The sequence below is a fragment of the Hyla sarda genome, chromosome 5 (assembly GCF_029499605.1).
Source record: "Hyla sarda isolate aHylSar1 chromosome 5, aHylSar1.hap1, whole genome shotgun sequence".
Classification (NCBI taxonomy): Eukaryota; Metazoa; Chordata; class Amphibia; order Anura; family Hylidae; genus Hyla; species Hyla sarda.
The window spans coordinates 160,154,690-160,174,975 of NC_079193.1; the positions used below are offsets into that span (position 1 = coordinate 160,154,690).

At 41.9% G+C, this 20,286-nt stretch overlaps 1 protein-coding gene across 1 annotated transcript in view; it reads right to left on the bottom strand.

Annotated features, from left to right (window-relative positions):
• The window catches only part of EXOSC7 (exosome component 7), a 64,189-nt gene that overhangs the window by 31,807 nt on the left and 12,096 nt on the right, over positions 1 to 20,286 (bottom strand). Inside the window, exons 4-6 of the mRNA XM_056520576.1 lie at positions 5,841 to 6,006; positions 3,043 to 3,113; positions 574 to 697 (exon numbers count right to left, since the gene is read on the bottom strand). Coding sequence (XP_056376551.1) covers positions 574 to 697; positions 3,043 to 3,113; positions 5,841 to 6,006 — 361 coding nt within the window. The remainder of the gene's footprint in view (positions 1 to 573; positions 698 to 3,042; positions 3,114 to 5,840; positions 6,007 to 20,286) is intronic.

The window sequence follows — 20,286 nt, forward strand, 5'->3', positions numbered from 1 at the left end:
ACTCCTAGGGTATGTTCCTACAATACAGCACACAGAGTGATGGCAAAATTCATGTAAATAAACATCAACACTTCGACGTAGAAAAAATAAATGAACAAAGAATATAATACCAAGTGGATAACCAGGAAATCAAAATGGCACCACCACCTGACATTTTGGCACTATAGGTTTATCTGGGCCCGGTTGTCAACTTGGTAATATGTTCTTTGTTCATTCTTTTTCTTCAAAGTGGGAGTGTTTATGTTGATTTACATAAAGATATATTTTTTTGCTATCACTCAGTTTGTGTGCTGTATTGCAGGACCATACCCTCCTAGGGGTGCGTCGTGTACGTAAGGAGGCAACTATGCATCGCTTTCTTTTTGCACTTTAAATTAGCATTTTCGCCTCAGTTTTTCGCACGTTCAGCTTAGTTCGTTCCCAAGTGCCCCATTTCTGCTCTGTTTTCTAGTCCCAGATTTGACCCAGATGTTCTTTTGCATTTATGCCTGAATACATTTTGGATCCTGATATGCTATCACAATTCATTCCCAACTGCGGTTTTTATAATACTTAAAAGTATATTATACTTACTCTGCTTAGTGTGACAATACAAGGGACATGCTCTACATTCAGCCGCATGCAGTCATAAGGATCATCAGAAAGTTCTATTTCTTTGGTTCCTTCATCATCTTCCAGAACACGCACTTTAGGTATCCTAAATCACACAAAACATTTCTCATCACCAAGTGTAATGCTAGTTACATTTAAACTAAGATACAAGCCTTTTCTGTTAATATGTAAATAAAGATCAAGTCCACAGGGCGAGTTCCCAAATATGGCAAAAGTCCATGGTTAGCCAACTCCTCTCCTTTTATTCACAGCATTTATCTTTCCTGCCTTCGACTGACAGTGGGCACCCTGAGCCTCATGCACATATTTAAAAAGCTTATATTGCTGCACTGGAAAGGACTATGGTAATAAAAAAAGCAACAGGGCAAGTATTAAGAAACTTCTGAGCATTCTGCCCATTTGTTTCCACTTGTATGGCACAGCTCTCCTCAGAAAGCCAAGCATGCAGTATACAGATTTAGATCCATACAATTTTGGCTTTCAGAAAAGAACAAAGCCATGCCTAGTGGAAGCAAACTGGCATTGATTTAAACTTCTGACATGTCACTATGCCATGTAAGACGTTTCTTAAAACGATAAAAAGAAAGACCACCAGAGGTCCCCATACTATCCTGAACATAATACCGTCCAGCTGCAGCATAATCTTTGTCCCAGCTGAAGCACAGGCTGAAAAAAAGCCCAGGAAGAGAGAGTTCACTCCTCTCCTGTCTATAAGACTTCTGTCTGAAAATAGAGAGAAGGTGTTACAGTGCAGCCTGCAGTGATTGGATTAAGAGAACAAGCACAGCAGACTCAGGGAGGAAGTGACGGCATGGTGAGTGAGGGCAGGCTCAGTGGTTGCCTCAGACACACCCTTCCTGAGCAGTAGATGTCAGAATGAGGGAGTAGCAGAACAGAGACTTGTGAGCCAAATACAGAAGCTATACACATAAAAAAGTCATGTTAATCACCTTCATGACTTCGTAAGCAACAGATTAAAAAAAAAATTCTGTTATATGACAGTAAAACTTTAAATTAAATCTTTATTTTTTTAATTATAATTTAGTAAAGCACCTGTCAGGTCATACCTAACAAGCGTAAACATAGGACAACCCTGAGAGGCCTTGGTAAGACTCTGGGCTGTTCCTTAAAAACTCTAGCTCTAGTGATCTCTATACTCAACAAAAGAACAACTCCCCCCTCCCTTGTGATTGTCACTGATCGCAGAAAGCGCCACTGACCATGGCATTACAACTGCTGAATATTTGGTGCAGGCCAGTTATATCAATTGAAGATTCCCAATGTGCACAATTTGCAGTTTTACAGCAAATATCTAAGAAGTTAATGGCAAAAATAAATAATTGCTTTCATCTGAGAACTGTCTGATTTTGCCCATACCAACTTATCACAGCTCAGCTTTCATTTCTTAAATTGCTCTGGTAAAATGTGAGCTGAGCTGTGATTGGTTGCTATGGGCAAAATCAAAGATCAATATTTCTTAAAAAGAGCAAAGTACCATGAAATTAGAAAAATTCACAGGTGGGTACAACATTAAAATATGACTTAATAAAGACACCTCAAAAAGAAACAAAATCCCCACTCTGGAAAATCAAACAAAAGTCAGGATGACAACATATAAGACCTAGTGGTAGACAAGGCCTACAGGGAACCTATCTTTTCCGAGTTTATTGTGCTGAAGTCAGATCTCAGTCAGGCACTTCCATAATGCACCCAGTGCACAGGCTGCTCTTCCAACAAGTCATCACAACAAAGGCTTTCTGAATCAAGACATGTGGATCCTATTGCTTTCAAGTATTAAGCACAGTTCCAGGGAAACTTCACAGACATTCTTTACATTGTCTTCCTGTCATAACACAAGTGATGTAAGCCCCCTAACGGTAGAAAATGTGTTAGCTGCACTACTGTTACCAAGGGGTTACATGGCTAGTCAAACCTTGTAACATTATCAGGCACTGTCTAGTAAAGACAATAAAGACGGTCACAGTCAGTCAGACAATCCTAGATACTGTGTACTGTTCCGATACGTGGTGGTGGTGGGGGGTGTCACTATTGGACACAGTGTGTCTGCGCATTTCCCCCCCCCCCCCCCCCAAAAAAAATAAATAAATAAATAAAAAAAAACACATGTTTGATATAAAATGATTCAATTATCACACTCCTGATCCCACACAGTTAGTGGCATAAAATATCAAATCCCCAAATTGCTGATTTTTGTTGGTCACAAAAAAAGGGATAAAGTGATCAAAAAGCTACATAAAAAGAGGTACTGATAAAAACTACAGATCAGGGTGCAAAAAAATTGCTCTCACAGTTGGAAAAAAACAGTTATAGGGGTCAGAACAGTGTAATGCACATACTGGGCCACTGTCTCTATAGCCATCTATATGTGTTTGTCTATTTTGTATATATTTCTATATCAAGCTACTTTACCTCGTATTGAAGAGTGCTGCCTTTACTGCTATAGAAATGGTGTCAAACAGGTTACCGCCACACTCCAATAGCTGCAAGAAAGGACTGCTTTATTAGTATTAGTTATCTTACAGGTTATGGATAGGTTTGGCATAATCATAAACAGAATAAATAAAAAAATTCTAATATCACTGTAGCACCTAAAAATGCTTTACTTTTTACTCTTATCAGTAAAGAACTGTGAAATGACATCAGTGTTGCGGTGCCAGTTACCAGCGCACACAATGAACAATTAGTCAGGAGGTAATTAGTAGTGTGAACGGTCTCCTAATTGCTGAGAGCTTAAATCAAGCCTTTTATGGAAGAACAAAGGGGCCATTTACAAGAACTTTAATTACTGGTAATTAGATGCTTCTTGAAGATAAAAGGCATTAGATGCAAGAGGAAGAATAAAAAGGGGGGCATTTGCTTATATTATTGTTTTATTTACATGATAGACAAAATACACCCTTAGAAACATCATCTAAATTTCTATATTTGCAGAAACTTAAAATGTAACTTTTCTTTTTTAAGGAAGATTTACATAGAGTCAATTAACTCTGTGGATGTTTTGCTTTTTTTCTTTCTTATGGGTTCACTAATATTAAAGGTGTACGCCACTGGAAAACATTTTTCTAAATCAACTGGTGCCAGAAAGTTAAAAAGATTTGATGTGCCACAGGAAGTTGTTTTCTTTTTGAATTTCCTTTCTGTGGCCACAGTGCTCTCTGCTGACACCTCTGTCCATTTTAGGAACTGTACAGAGTAGGAGCAAATCCCCCTAGCAAACCTCTCCTTCTCTGGATAGTTCCTAAAATGGACAGAGGTGTCAGCAGAGAGCACTGTGGTCAGACAGAAAAATCAAAGAAAAGAACTTCCTGTGGAGCATACACATACAGCAGCTGATAAGTACTGGAAAGATTAAGATTTGTTTTACTAGAAGTCATTTACAAATCTGTTTAACGTTCTGGCACCAGTTTATTTAAAAAAAAAAAAAAAAAAAAAAAAAAAATGTTTTCCAGTGGAGTACCCCTTTAAAGTAAATAAAGTTTCTTCGCCAACACCATATGCATTTGATGTAGAGGGTTAGGAAATGGGATGAAGAATTATTTAATTGTAAGGAGAGGTGCTTTTTACTTAATTGCTTAAGGACATCCAAAAGGACCTGACTTGAGTATGTTCATTTTTTTGCATTTACTACACCAGGATAAACAGCGCTGTGTATAGTGCTACTGTTTGGGATTTTTGCTGGAATCTGCAAATTGAGACTTCTAAGGGAAGCTCTGAGATATAGGTATAGTAATTTGATTTCTCATAATGCCCTGTTCTTTGGTAACAGAAAACCAACAGAAAGGCTGTTGTGACTAGAGAAGAAAATATGATCAAACTCAGTATAAAAACAAAAAGGCGATCATCTGCATTAAGATACAATTCATCTTAAGGATTCAGTCACAATTCAGTATTCAATCAGCACTGATCAACCATTTTTTACACTATATACTCCCTTAATGTGTAAAAAGAACATACCAGTCAGTCAGAGTAAGGGCTTATTCACACTGCGGACATTCCACCGATAGAATTCCCTATGCAGTCCTATTGTTTTAATGGGATTTTGCTGCTCTGTGTACAGTGGAATCGCCATAGTAAAATTCTGCTGACAGAATGGATGTCCGCCTAAAGAATGAACACATTCATTCTTTGAGCGGAATTCCACCATACTGCATAACCATCCATGAGATGGCGCACATAAGCATGTTCCTACCTTGCTGCAAACATGCATTCAGCCAGCGACATTCCACCAGCTGAATGTCTGCAGTGTGAAGACCTTATAGTGTCAAAGGAACTGTAAAATCACAAACAAGAACAATAAAAATGACCAGTCGCTGGTGTGTGCAAAACAAGAGAGATCAAAAGTGTACGGGGTGCAGATGTCGTAGAGGAGTGACTGCTTTGAATTACAGCAAAAGGCAGCTGCAAGGGACAATGACCTCCATCCCAGAAAATATGACAATACGAGTCACACTTACTAGCAACTATCATCTCACTTTTGGCATAATGCCACAGGCTATGATCACTTGAGACTGATGTACTACATTTCTAATGTGGCTGATCTCGCGCTGCTGCTGTCGTAAGCTAGCCCATACACTTAGATATGTCAGCCAAAGGTGATGTTTTCAGTCAACCTTTTAAGGCGCACGGTGGCCCCATACAGATTACGTAGGAGAAGAGGAGATTTGTCAAGGATCTTGAATTTCAAATACCCAAATCTTTCATTCTCTGGAAGATAAACCTCTGTCAGGGATTCTCTTCAACGTCCCCATTCAGAACATAGAAATGCTTGACCAAGCTGAGCAGGCATGTGGATTGGGGGGGGGGGGGGGATATCGGGAGGGATTGGTCTGGTCAAATGCTCAGTAATCCTATGTGTATGACTAGCCTTAGAACAAAAGGTCACCCTTAGCCATAGGGTCAAATGATAACTGATTAACAGTATCAGCTGTGTGAGGCACATTACCTTGACAAACATGTTTTCAATACCTTACATTGATTGGTTTTGTGAAAGTATGAAGACTAATCCATTTGACTAAAGCCCAATAAGAATACACAAAAAGCAATAAGTCATGTGCGTCATTGAGACACTGCTGCAGGTCAGTGAATGATTACCCATCATATTGCAATCGTCAAATGACAATAAAACCGAAAGACAAGTGTGTAGCTTAGAGCGAGATAGACTAAGAGATTCATATATAAAAAGGTATAAAGTAATGTGTCTTACTTACCAGCACATCCACATAGAGAATCCAGCAGTGCTCAGCGGGCAGAATGCAGAGCGATTCAAGGTCAATGCTGCGCTTGTTATCAAATATTTTATAAAGCATGCTGGCAATCTCACCGCCAAGCTCTTCTCCTCCACGTCCTTCAAACTCTGGAGTGGCATTAGCAGAACTGAAAGAGTACATGATAAACATTCTTTTATGGGCGAAAGGAGTTTTCATCTTAAAAGGAATGGTATAGTATGTTCAGACATGCTACTACTACTCTAAGACCCCAACCTACTCTAAAAATAAAGGGTCTGTGGCATTGATTTACTGCCGCCTCCCCGCCAGCTACAGTTAAGTGTACTGGATCAGCAGTGGGAGAGCTAAGAGGGATCACAGCATTAAATCAGCACAGCAATCCCATCATTCTAGAGATCAGTGGGGGGCCCAGAGGCTCAATGCTCTAACGCCAAAGATGCTTACAAACAAATCTATCTCACTGCAGCTACATGTACTATGACTTATGTGGTATTAAGCAGTAATATTTAGACACACAAGGACAGGGCCATCAACAGTGTCATAGTATGCTAGCATTTATTTGCCCAAAATGATGTTAATACTGCCAAATGTATATAGATGGCACATGATGCATGATGAATTTGAGCAACCCTCTAGACACTGACATTTTTCTTTTAAAAGCTTTACTGTCCATTTGACAAAACTTTGGTGTGTTTTAAAGACAGTGCATTGACACATGGGGCTTTTTATACACACATGGATTAAAAAACAAGATGGTGGCAGGGTCAGGGGTCACAGTAGCTCTTTATTTATGCATGTTGCCACTGTGACCCCGCCACCATCTTGTTTTTTAATCCATGTGTGTATAAAAAGCCCCATGTGTCAATGCACTGTACAAATCTGTCAATCTGAAGAAGGGGTATGCTGACCCCGAAATGCGTTATTGATGCTATGAACTAATAAAGCCTGAATTTAACTCACTTCCATGACTTGGCTGTGAAATTCTGCGGACTCCTGAGCACCTACCTTAAGGTCATTTTTCCTCACCACATCCAGTTCAGCAACAGGATTTTCCTTCGGATCCATCCTGAGACCTGTGGGCTTGCACAGAATCCTTTTTTTACCTCAGATAGAGGTTACATGCGTATATGATATACGCTCCAGGTGAGCGGCCATCTTTTAGACCCCCTTTTACCCCACATTTTGTGGGGACCTCACCATCTCCCAGGGTAATGCACTAGGTGCCTTTGTGGGCCTTTCCCCTTTTCTCTCTTTTTAACACCTCCTTGTTTGATGGAAAGAGCCCTGTACCTCAAGGAGGTGTCGGGGGGTGAGAAGGCATGCCAGCCAGTTGCATTTTAGCAGCTCAGCCCCACTTCCTTGACAGCTATGAAATAAAAAGGTAATTTTATAAGTTTGGCAACCACCATTAAAGGAGAACTCAGATGCACTAAAGTAATTCCTAAATATAGCTTAGGCTTCTACCTTTTTAATAGAGCCAATTTTCACGCAAATTGGTCCATCAGTTCCTCAGCTATGCCCGTCCGAAAATCCAGTCACTTCCGGGTACAGTACATAGGGAGTGTAGCGTAAAAGACTACATCTCCCATAATGTCTTAGCATAATGTCCGGTCCGCTCCTGCCCTTCCCCTGAAAAATGCGCATGCGCAAACCAGCACATTGGATGAGGCTAGAAGATGGGCATTTGCAGAGCTGGGCCAATTAGGGCTCTGCAAATGCCGAATATATGAATATTCATTACACAGGGAGTAGCCGACACTGGCCCGGGAAGCAGGGGAAGATCACAAGGACTGCTGGGAGGACGAGTCATCGGGCTAGAGATGCCGGCCACAATGAAAAAAAAACTGGTCGAGCGTCATCACTCCAGCCAGAACTACTGAACATCCGGTCGGAGGAAAAAAAAAACAGAAAATGTCCATCAGAGCTTCAGAATAGGAAACGCAAGTACAAGCCTACCTTTTATAACTTTCATTACTGCTTCATTGTCACAGGAAAAGATTTGCACTGGAGTTCTCCTTTAACTTCAGAAAAGATACCCCAACAGGTATTCAATGGTGTCTACATCCCTTAGCAGCAAATACAAATAATAGATACCCTTTAAAGGGGTACTCCACTGGCCAGTCTTCCGGTCATGTTCGGAACATTTAGTTCCGAACGCTGTGCGCGCGCTGCAGGGGTCGGCCATGCCCCCTCAATATAAGTCTATGGGAGGGGGTGTGACGGCCGCCAAGCCTCATTCCATAGAGTTGAATTGAGGGGGCGTGGCATGACATCACGAGGGGGCGTAGTCGACCCCCACAGCGCGCGCACAACGTTTGGAACTAAATGTTCCGAACACAGCCGGAAGGCTGGCCAGTGGAGTACCCCTTTAACCCCTTAAGGACTCAGCCCATTTTGGCCTTAAGGACTCAGACAATTTAATTTTTACGTTTTCATTTTTTCCTCCTCGCCTTCTAAAAATCATAACTCTTTTATATTTTCATCCACAGACTAGTATGAGGGCTTGTTTTTTGCGTGACCAGTTGTCCTTTGTAATTACATAACTCATTATATCATAAAATGTATGGCGCAACCAAAAAACACTATTTTTGTGGGGAAATTAAAACGAAAAACGCAATTTTGCTAATTTTGGAAGGTTTCGTTTTCACGCCGTACAATTTATGGTAAAAATGACGTGTGTTCTTTATTCTGAGGGTCAATACGATTAAAATGATACCCATTATTATATACTTTTATATTATTGTTGCGCTTAAAAAAAATCACAAACTTTTTAACCAAATTAGTACGTTTATAATCCCTTTATTTTGATGACCTATAACTTTTTTATTTTTCCGTATAAGCGGCGGTATGGGGGCTCATTTTTTGCGCCATGATCTGTACTTTTGTTTGATACCACATTTGCATATAAAAAACTTTTAATACATTTTTTATAATTTTTTTTTCAATAAAATGTATTAAAAAAGTAGGAATTTTGGACTTTTAAAATTTTTTTTCGTTCACGCCGTTCACCGTACGGGATCATTAACATTTTATTTTAATAGTTCAGACATTTACGCACGCGGCGATACCAAATATGTCTATAAAAAATGTTTTTTACGCTTTTTGGGGGTAAAATAGGAAAAAACGGACGTTTTACTTTTTTATTGGGGGAGGGGATTTTTCACTTTTTTTTTACTTTTACTTTTACATTTTTTTACATTTTTTTTTTTACACTTGAATAGTCCCCATAGGGGACTATTCATAGCAATACCATGATTGCTAATACTGATCTGTTCTATGTATAGGACATAGAACAGATCAGTATTATCGGTCATCTCCTGCTCTGGTCTGCTCGATCACAGACCAGAGCAGGAGACGCCGGGAGCCGCACGGAGGAAGGTGAGGGGACCTCCGTGCGGCGTTATGAATGATCGGATCCCCGCAGCAGCGCTGCGGGCGATCCGATCGTTCATTTTAATCGCGAACTCCCGCAGATGCCGGGATCTGTATTGATCCCGGCACCTGAGGGGTTAATGGCGGACGCCCGCGAGATCGCGGGCGTCGGCCATTGCCGGCGGGTCCCTGGCTGCGATCAGCAGCCGGGATCAGCCGCGCATGACACGGGCATCGCTCCGATGCCCGCGGTTATGCTTGGACGTAAATGTACGTCCTGGTGCGTTAAGTACCACCTCACCAGGACGTACATTTACGTCCTGCGTCCTTAAGGGGTTAAGTCGTGTGTGTAAAAAAAAAAAATTAAAAAATGTTGCATCTAAATCCATTGCAAAATAATTCTGGTGTAAGTCACTTAGAGGTCACTTAAATTATGACGTACTATTTTAGCTGAATTCACTTTGATAAGACTTATCAGCCTGTCTCCATAGGATAAGTGAAGTGAGTCTCCAGTAAATCAAAGACAATGTTAATGAGCTATGTACTATCGGAAGCGGTAAACCCTGGCTGCAAACATAACGAATTCATCCTGTGACCACATTCATCTGTTAGTAAGTGAAATCAGACTGCTCTGCTCACACGTGAAGACAACGGGTATATGATATTTATGGCTTTGCACGAAGTGACCCATGTTAGGATAATCTCCAGAGGTGGGAAATTTGCCACATGTGCTCATATGACTAAAACAACTTTTAACATGCGTGTCTCCCAGTTAACTGCTTGGAATTTGCTTTTTGACCTTCTGTATCATATAGAAATCTAAATAAATAGTGTTCTAGAGAATATCAGTAGATTGGGTTTTCAATACCATCTCTATGCTGATGATACTCTACACCTCTTCCCATAATATCACCCCTGCACTCCTACAAAATACCAGTGACTGTTTCCCTGCAGTCTCAAAACATCATGTCCTCTCTATATCTGAAAAAAATCTTTCTAAAACTGTATTTCCACCATAAATATTAAAAATCCCACAGCAGGAACCAATGTTTCCTGGTAATTGATATTTAGTTCTCTACTAAAGTATGTTAACCCCCTTTGACCGAGATGGGAATCCTGGATTAATCTTTATAAACCCCCATAGACCCTTACTATCTAAACTAAGTAAGGATACAATTTAGCTTACTACACACAAAAGAGTGGTTCTTCGAGTGTATAAGACGGCTGAGCCTTTGAGACCTTGATTCTGAATTCTACCAAATACCAGACAACTGCCTGATGCAGCAATTTTGATTGATTTTGTAGAAGTTATGGAGACTCACCATTTTATTGTTTTCCTTCCTATTGTTATTATCTTGCTCTCAAATTTCAATTAAGGTCCCTTTGGACCTAATAGATCCTTTGTGAATATGCATAGCTCTGTTTGGATGAACAATTATGCTCCACCAGTCAAGGTTATTATGCATGTTCATATGTAAACTCTGACACATCTGATGTCATAATATGTTATATGTTACATTTCTTATGTTTATAAAATTCAATAAAAACATTGTGAAACTAAAGTATGTTAACAGATTGTAAATATATATATTTGTGGTACAAAATTGGAAAAAAAAAAAAAAAAAAACAGCGCCATTTTGTAATTTTTGGCAGTTTCCATTTCTATGCTGTACACTTTTTGGTAATAGTGACACCTAATCTTTATTCTTTGGGTCCATACGATTAAAAGGATAACAAACTTATATAGGTTTAACTAAAGTTTTATTTCTGCTAAAAAATTAGAATTTTTTTTTTTACGGAAAATTAGTACATTTAAAATTGTTCTCTTCTGACCCCTAAAACGTTTTAATTTTTCCGTGTGCGGGCTCATTTTTTGCGCTGTGATCTGTAGTATTTATCTGTACCATTTTTGTTTTGATGGGACTTTATCGTTTTATATATTTTATACAAAAGTGACCAAAAATATGCAATTCTGGACTTTGTATTTTTTTACATATACGCCATTAACAGTGCGGTTTAATTAACGTTCTATTTTTATAGTTCGGACATTTACGCACACGGCGATATTACGTGTTTATTTTTTTTAAACATTTTTTAAAATGGGAAAAACACTTATTAGGGAAGAGGTTAAACCACATTTTTTATTTTTATTTTTTATTTAATTCTTTTAGCTTTTTTACATTATTTTCTAGTCCCCATAGGGACCATTACATGCAATCCTTGGATTGCATAAATTGTTCAATGCAATGCCATAGCATAGCAATGATCAGTGTTATCAGTGCTCAATTGTTCCAGGCTGCTGAGGCTTCCTGGAGCATCAAGCCACCAATCAGACAGTGAGGAGACTGGTAAGGGCCCCCCCACGTCCTCTCAGCTGTTTTACTGCAGTGGTCTCGATCAGCCGTTTGTTTTTTATTTTAGATGGTGAGATCAAGTTAGATTGCAGTGTCTACTCTAAGGGGTTGATGCTGGGCATCACTGTGATAAGTGATGTCCGGCATTAGACACTGCTCCCGGCGGCTGACCACCCCCCCTATGACACGGGCTCAGCTCCTGTACGCCCTGCGTCCTTAAGGAGTTGAAGATTTATCCAGAACTGAACAGAACCGTAGCACTGCAGTGTAAAATAACTATTGGGGAGATTTATCAAGACCTGTGCTGAGGAAAAGTTAATTCAGGGGCCTCTTTAAAAATTAAAGAAGCAATCTGATTGGTTGCTATGGGCAACTGGTCGACTTTTCCTCTGCACAGTTTTTGATAAATCTCCCATACGTACACAAAGGTTCATTTTCTCCAGTCACATCATTTTAATGTCTGTTCTCGATACAGGTCATATTGTGCATACTTACACTGTATATCATATGTAATCCCAACATACGATTCCTGCTTTGAAATTACAATATTTAATAAAGTCATAAAGAACATGAATTTTGGCTCAGACGGAAAAACTTGACAAACCATGTTTTTCAAAACTGATACACTCGGAAAATGACCCAAACATAGTAACTAGGGGACTACATTCAGGTCATCGGATTGAATGTGGTCTGTACCAATCCAAGCTCTGATAAGTCAGCAGACGATTTTGAGCTTCTGCTGACGTATCCATACCCCGGGGCATTAATTACGACGGGAATGTGACAACTCAAGAAAAACCTACAATATGTTAACCCCTTAACGACGCAGGACGTAAATGTAAGGCCTGGTAAGCTGGTACTTAACGCACCAGGAGGTCCTATGCATGACCGCGAGCATCGGAGCGATGCTCGCGTCATGCGCGGCAGGTACCGGCTGCTGATAGCAGCCAGGGACCCCCCCGTAATGGCGGACATCCGCAATCACGCAGATGTCCGCCATTAACCCCTCAGATGCCGTGATCAATACAGATCACGGAATCTGCGGCAGTGCGGTACTTTGAATGGATGATCGGATCACCCGCAGCACTGCCGCGGCGATCGTATCATCCAGCATGGCAGCCGGAGGTCCCCTCACCTGCCTCCGCTGCCTTCCACGAGTCTTCTGCTCTGGTCTGCGATCGAGCAGACCAGAGCAGAAGATGACCGATAATACTGATCAGTGCTATGTCCTATGCATATCACTGAACAATATTAGCAATCGAATGATTGCTATAAATAGTCCCCTATAGGGACTATTAAAGGGTAAAAATAAAAGTAAAAAAAAGGTTAAAAAAAATTTGAAAACCCCCTCCCCAAATAAAAGCGTAAATTGTCCCATTTTTCCTATTTCACCCGCAAAAAGTGTAAAAATATATATATATATATTTTATGTACATATTTGGTATCGCCACGTGCGTAAATGTCCCAACTATAAAAATTTAATCTTAACCCCTTCAGGACCAAGCCCATTTTGGCCTTAAGGACCAGAGCGTTTTTTGCACATCTGACCACTGTCACTTTAAACATTAATAACTCTGGAATGCTTTTAGTTATCATTCTGATTCCGAGATTGTTTTTTCGTGACATATTCTACTTTAACATGGTAGTAAATTTTTGTGGTAACTTGCATCCTTTCCTTGTGAAAAATCCTAAAATTTGATGAAAAATTTGAAAATTTTGCATTTTTCTAACTTTGAAGCTCTCTGCTTGTAAGGAAAATGTATATTACAAATAAAAAAAATTTTTATTCACATATACAATATGTCTACTTTATGTTTGCATCATAAAAGTGACGAGTTTTTACTTTTGGAAGACACCAGAGGGCTTCAAAGTTCAGCAGCAATTTTCCAATTTTTCACAAAATTTTCAAACTCACTATTTTTCAGGGACCAGTTCAGGTTTGAAGTGGATTTGAAGGGTCTTCTCATTAGAAATACCCCACAAAAGACCCCATTATAAAAACTGCACCCCCCAAAGTATTCAAAATGACATTCAGTCATCATTTTAACCCTTTAGGTGTTTCACAGGAATAGAAGCAAAGTGAAGGAGAAAATTCACAATCTTCATTTTTTACACTCGCATGTTCTTGTAGACCCAATTTTTTAATTTTTACAAGGGGTAAAAGGAGAAAATGTATACTTATATTTGTAGCCCAATTTCTCTCGAGTAAGCACATACCTCATATGTCTATGTAAAGTGTTCGGCGGGCGCAGTAGAGGGCTCAGAAGGGAAAGAGCGACAAGGGGATTTTGGAGAGTACGTTTTTCTGAAATGGTTTTTGGGGGCATGTTGCATTTAGGAAGCCCTTATGGTGCCAGAACAGCAAAAAACCCTCACATGGCATACCATTTTGGAAACTAGACCCCTTGAGGTACGTAACAAGGAATAAAGTGAGCCTTAATACCCCACAGGTGTTTCACGACTTTTGCATATGTAAAAAAAAAATATTTTTTTTTCACTAAAATGTGTGTTTCCCCCCAAATTTCACATTTTTCCAAGGGTTAATAGCAGGAAATACCCCCCAATATTTGTAACCCCTTCTCTTCTGAGTATGGAGGTACCCCATAAGTTGACCTGAAGTGCACTATGGGTGAACTACAATGCTCAGAAGAGAAGGAGTCATATTTGGCTTTTTGAGAGCAAATTTTGCTCGGGGGGCATGTCGCATTTAGGAAGCCCCTATGATGCCAGAACAGCAAAAAATACCCACATGGCATACCATTTTGGAAACTAGACCCCTTGAGGAATGTAATAAGGAATAAAGTGAGCCTTATTACCCCACAGGTGTTTCATGACTTTTGCATATGTAAAAAAAAAAAAAAAAATTTCCACTAAAATGTGTGTTTCCCCCCTAATTTCACCTTTTTGCAAGGGTTAATAGCAGAAAATACTCCCCAAAATTTGTAACCCCATCTCTTCTGAGTATGTAGGTACCCCATAAGTTGACCTGAAGTGCACTATGGGCGAACTACAATGCTCAGAAGAGAAGGAGTCATATTTGGCTTTTTGAGAGCAAATTTTGCTCGGGGAGCATGTCGCATTTAGGAAGCCCCTAAGGTGCCAGAACAGCAAAAAAAAACACACATGGCATACCATTTTGGAAACTAGACCCCTTGAGGAACGTAACAAGGGGTACAGTGAGCATTTACCCCCCACTGGTGTCTGACAGATCTTTGGAACAGTGGGCTGTACAAGTTTTCATTTTCATGGACCACTGTTCCAAAGATCCGTCAGACACCTGTGGGGTGTAAATTCTCACTGCACCCCTCATTACATTCCGTGAGGGGTGTCGTTTCCGAAATGGGGTCACATGTGGGGTTTTGTTTTTTTTGCGTTTGTCAAAACCGCTGTAACAATCAGCCACCCCTGTGCAAATCACCTCAAATGTACATGGTGCACTCTCCCTTCTGGGCCTTGTTGTGCGCCCCCAGAGCACTTTGCGCTCACATATGGGGTATCTCTGTAGTCGGGAGAAATTGCGTTACAAATTTTGGGGGACTTTTTTCCCTTTTACCTCTTGTGAAAATTTAAAGTATAGGGCAACATCAGCATGTTAGTGTAAAAAATAAAAAATGTTTACACTAACATTCTGGTGTAGACCCCAACATTTCCTTTTCATGAAGGGTTAAAGAAGAAAAAGCCCCCCACACCTTGTAACGCAATTTCTCCCGATTACAGCGATACCCCATATGTCGCCCTAAACTGTTGCCCTGAAATACGACAGGGCTCCAAAGTGAGAGCGCCATGTGCATTTGAGGCCTAAATTAGGGATTTGCATAGGGGTGGACATAGGGGTATTCTACGCCAGTGATTCCCAAACAGGGTGCCTCCAGCTGTTGCAAAACTCCCAGCATGCCTGGACAGTCAACGGCTGTCCGACAATACTGGGAGTTGTTGTTTTTCAACAGCTGGAGGCTCTGCTTTGGAAACAGTGGTGTACCGGACGTTCTTATTGGGGGAGGGGGGCTGTGTAAGGGTATGTGTATATGTAGTGTTTTTAACTTTTTATTTTATTTTGTGTTAGTGTAGTGTAGTGTTTTTAGGGTACAGTCACATGGGCGGGGGATTACAGCGAGTTTCCCAGCGCAAAATTTGCTGCATCTCAAGATGCGAGAAACCCACTGTAAAAGCCTCGCCCATGTGAATGTACCCTGTACATTCACGGGGGTGGCGGGGCGGGGGGGGGGCTTGCATCAGCTGTTGCAAAACCACAACTCCCAGCATGCATGGTCTGTTAGTGCATGCTGGGAGTCATAGTTTTGCAACAGCTGGAGGCACACAGGTTAGGAAACACTGAGTTAGAAACAGACAATGTTTCCCAACCAGTGTGTCTCCAGTTGTTGCAAAACTACAACTCCCAGCATGCCCAGACAGCTGAAGGGCATGCTGGGAGTTGTAGTACGGCAACATCTGAAGGGCCAGATGTTGCTGAACTAAAACTCCCAGCATGCCTGGACAGTCAGTGCATACTGGGAGTTGTAGTTTTGCAACAGCTGGAAGAGCACAGATTGGAGACCATTATACAATGGTCTCCAAACTGGGGCCCTCCAGATGTTGCAAAACTACAACTCCCAGCATGCATGGTCTTTAGTGCATGCTGGGAGTTATAGTTTTGCAACAGCTGGAGGCACACAGGTTAGGAAACACTGAGTTAGAAACAATGTTTCCCAACCTGTGTGTCTCCAGCTGTTGCAAAACTACAACTCCCAGCATGCCCAGACAGCTGAAGGGCATGCTGGGAGTTGTAGTTCGGCAAAATCTGAAGGGCCAGATGTTGCTTAACTAAAACTCCCAGCATGCCTGGACAGTCAGTGCATGCTGGGAGTTGTAGTTTTGCAACAGCTGGAAGAGCACAGATTGGAGACCATTATACAATGGTCTCCAAACTGAGGCCCTCCAGATGTTGCAAAACTACAACTCCCAGCATGCCCAGACAGCCAAAGGCTGTCTAGGCATGCTGGGAGTTGTAGTTTTCAGACTCCTAGAAGCAGCAGTGAAGATCTTCACTGCTGCTTCTGAGGACCATATACTCACCCGTCGCTGCTCGTCCACGTGGCCGGTCCCGCGCTGCTCCTCGGTCCCGCCGCTGGATCAGGTAAGTCCGCCGGTCCCCACGTGTTCCCCCCCGAATGCCGCAGGTCCCCGCGAGCCCCTGCAGCCTTCGTCCCCCGTTCTGCCCGACTTCCAGGGGCGGGCAGTGCGGGGGATCTGAACTTTCACCCCAGATCACTGTGATTGGTCCACAGGGACCAATCACAGTGATCGCTGACCAGGACCATCAATTGATGGTCCTGGGGGTGAAGCAGAAGTTGTCCCCTGCTGGAAACAGCGGGACTTCTGCCAGTTAACCCGTGCGATGCTGCGCATCGCCGGGTTAACTGCATGTCATTTATAAACGCCGGGATGCGCGAACGCACTGCACAACCCGGCGTTTATATATGACATTCTGCGGGAAGGGGTTAATGATATGGTACGGTGAAAATCGTGAACATAAAGAAAAAAAGAAAAGTCCAAAATAGCTGCTTTTTTTTTTTAAAACATTTTATTCCAAAGAAAATTTATAAAAAAGTGTTTAAGGTTTTATATAAGCAAAAAATGGTATCAATAAAAAGTACAGATCACAGCGCAAAAAATTAGCCCTCATACTGCTGATTATACAGAAAAATGAAAAAAGTTATAGGTCTTCAAAATAGGGGGATTTTAAACGTACTAATTTGGTTAAACAGTTTTCTATTACTGTTGCGCTTAAAAAAAAAAAAAAATCGCAAAGTATGTTATCATGGGTATCATTTTAATCGTTTTGACCCAAAGAATAAAGAACACTTCATTTTTACCGTAAATTGTACGGCATGAAAACGAAACCTTCCAAAATTGCGGTTTTCTTTTTAATTTCCCCACACAAATAGTATTTTTTGGGCTGCACCATACATTTTATGGTAAAGTGAGTGATGGCATTACAACGGACAACTGGTCGCACAAAAACCAAACCCTCATACTAGTCTGTGGAAGAAAATATAAAAGAGTTATGATTTTTTGAAGGCGAGGAGGAAAAAACAAAAATGTAAAAATAAAATTGTCCTTAAGGCCCAAATGGGCTGAGTCCATAAGGGGTTAAAGACACAGATGGATGGCAAATAATAGTAACATTATACGAAAGCAGGATTACAATGAATAGTCATGTCTATATTATAAGATTGGGGCAAATAACACCGGATCATATCATTGATGGGGACAGATCAGCACCTAATCCCTTGTCCCCCTCTCAGCAAATCACAGAGAAAGCTCCCAACTCAGTACAACTCCGTTTTCTTCAGTACAGATGCCTACTACAGGGCAAAAAACACTACGCATTTTTAATTAATAGAGAACTTGCAGATTACAGATTTTAACAAATCTCATCTACATATACGAAAGAAAAAAAATCTGTGTGAAATCAATGTGGAAATGGATCTGCAGCACGTAAATTTAGGCTATGGAAATGCAGTGGATATAGTGACGAACTATGTTTTTATGGTTTGCCCATATCATGCACATTCGCCATGTCAGTCCTGGGTTAGTGACTTCCTGTTAACTACAAGATAACATTATCACATCATTAAATTGCACCTGCTAGCTCACAGAGCCTACCCAGCTCTATCTGTATACTCCGCCCCGGGGCTGTACCCCAGATTGTGTACCTGCATTTCTTCTGCTTTATTTACAATGATCTTTCCAAAAACACAGCAAAAAATAAAAAATAAAGATGCTATTGTACCACATTTGTGCAAATCACAGTAAAACTGTAATGTTTACAGCGATTTTGGAAAATTTCTGCAGAAACAGCAATATTACTAGGGATGTCCCGATAACATTTTTTTTTTAAGACCAAGACAGAGTATCGATACTTTAATTCTAGTACTCGCCGATACCAAGTACGAGTACTTATATTTTAAAGGGAATCTGACAGCATGGTGACGCGGTTTCTGCCGCTGGTTACCGTATATGTGGGTTCTTGTTGTGTGCAATGGAGGCGGCTGCTGTAGTATGAGCCAAGATTTCTCTCTTCTCCATTGGACAGAACAGGGCATTTGCATTGGCGGCGAGACCGATGACCACATGGTGAGCAGCGGTAGAAACAGAGTCACCTGCACTATCTACCTATAAATTCAAGTTAGTGCAGGTGACTCTACTGTAAGATTTTCTTTATTAGTAGGTAGTATCCCCCTTGCAGTCATTAGTAGACAGCAGCCCCTTGTAGACAGCAGCCCCCCTGTAGACAGTGGGCCCCCATTTAAACAGCAGCAGGCCCCCACTTTAGACAAGCAGCAGGGTCCCCCCCCCGTTTAGACAGCAGCAGGGCCCCCCCACTTTTAGACAGCAGCAGCAGGGTCCCCCCCCCTTTTAGACAGCAGCAGGTCCCCCCCCCCCCTGTAGACATTAGTAGCAGCCCCCCCTCCTTGCAGGCAGCACACCTCCTCTGTCGGGTGCTGCCACTCCACTGCCCCGTTCTCCCGTCCTCCGGTCCGCATCATGGCATCCTATGAAGGAGGATGTGACATTTACGTCACTCTGCTTCCTCCATAGCGTTACGCTGGGTGCAGGGGAGGAGGCGGAGTGACGTGTGTGTCACATGCTCCTCCATGGAACACTATGATGCGGACGGGAGGACAGGAGAACGGGCCAGCAGAGCGGCAGCAGGTATCGGGGACATTAAATGAGTCCCCGATACCATGCAAATGGTTGGTATCGGCTCCGATACCAGTATCTGGACATCCCTACAAAATACTGTAAAAGTCAGGTGATCAGGTTAGTCTCATTATGTCAGTTGAGCTACCCCCTCTCTTTGCAAAGCCAGAAGATTTATGGGAAATGTAGACAGCATGACATTCATTAATCCTCTGTATTAGACTCAAACATGCCTTAAAGGGGTTGTGCGCTGCCTTTAGGAACTCCGCTCGCAGAGTCCGGAAGTTCATTACTCCGAACGCTGTGTGCGGGCTTCAGTGTTTGCGGCCACCCCCTCGTGACGTCACGCCCGGCCCCTCAACGAAAGTCTATGGTAAGGGGGCGCGACCTCCCCCTTCCCATAGACTTTGGTTGAGGGGCCGGGCGTGACGTCACGAGGGGGCGGCCGCGAACACTGAAGCCTGCACACAGCGTTCGGAGTAATGAACTTCCAGACTCTGCGAGCGGAGCTCCGAAAGGGCACAACCCCTTTAAAGGAGTACTCTGGAGCAGACTACTCCTGCTCTGTCCTGCCCGGGCTGCAAAAAAAAATTAATGAAAATAAACCATCCCTCACCTTCCTGGGTTCCCGTGGAGCGCCACTACAGCTGATCGGTCCTCTGGTCCATCTTCTTCATACTTCCGTGTGAACGAAGCGGCACGATGTTCAGCCTCGGCCCATAATAGGCTGAGCGCCATGTGACGCTTCGTTCACACGGAAGTATGAAGAAGATGGACCGGAGGACCGATCAGCTGTAGTGACGCTCCGCGGGAACCCAGGAAGGTGGGGGATGGTTTATTTTCATTTTTTTTGCAGCCCGGGCAGGACGGAGCAGGAGAAGTCTGCTCCAGAGTACTCCTTTAAAACCCATGCATGCCATCAGCTAGATCGGGTAAGCACAAGGCATATACTTTCTAATCTTAGCCTATGCTGCACTATATAAGCAAAAAAAAAAAAA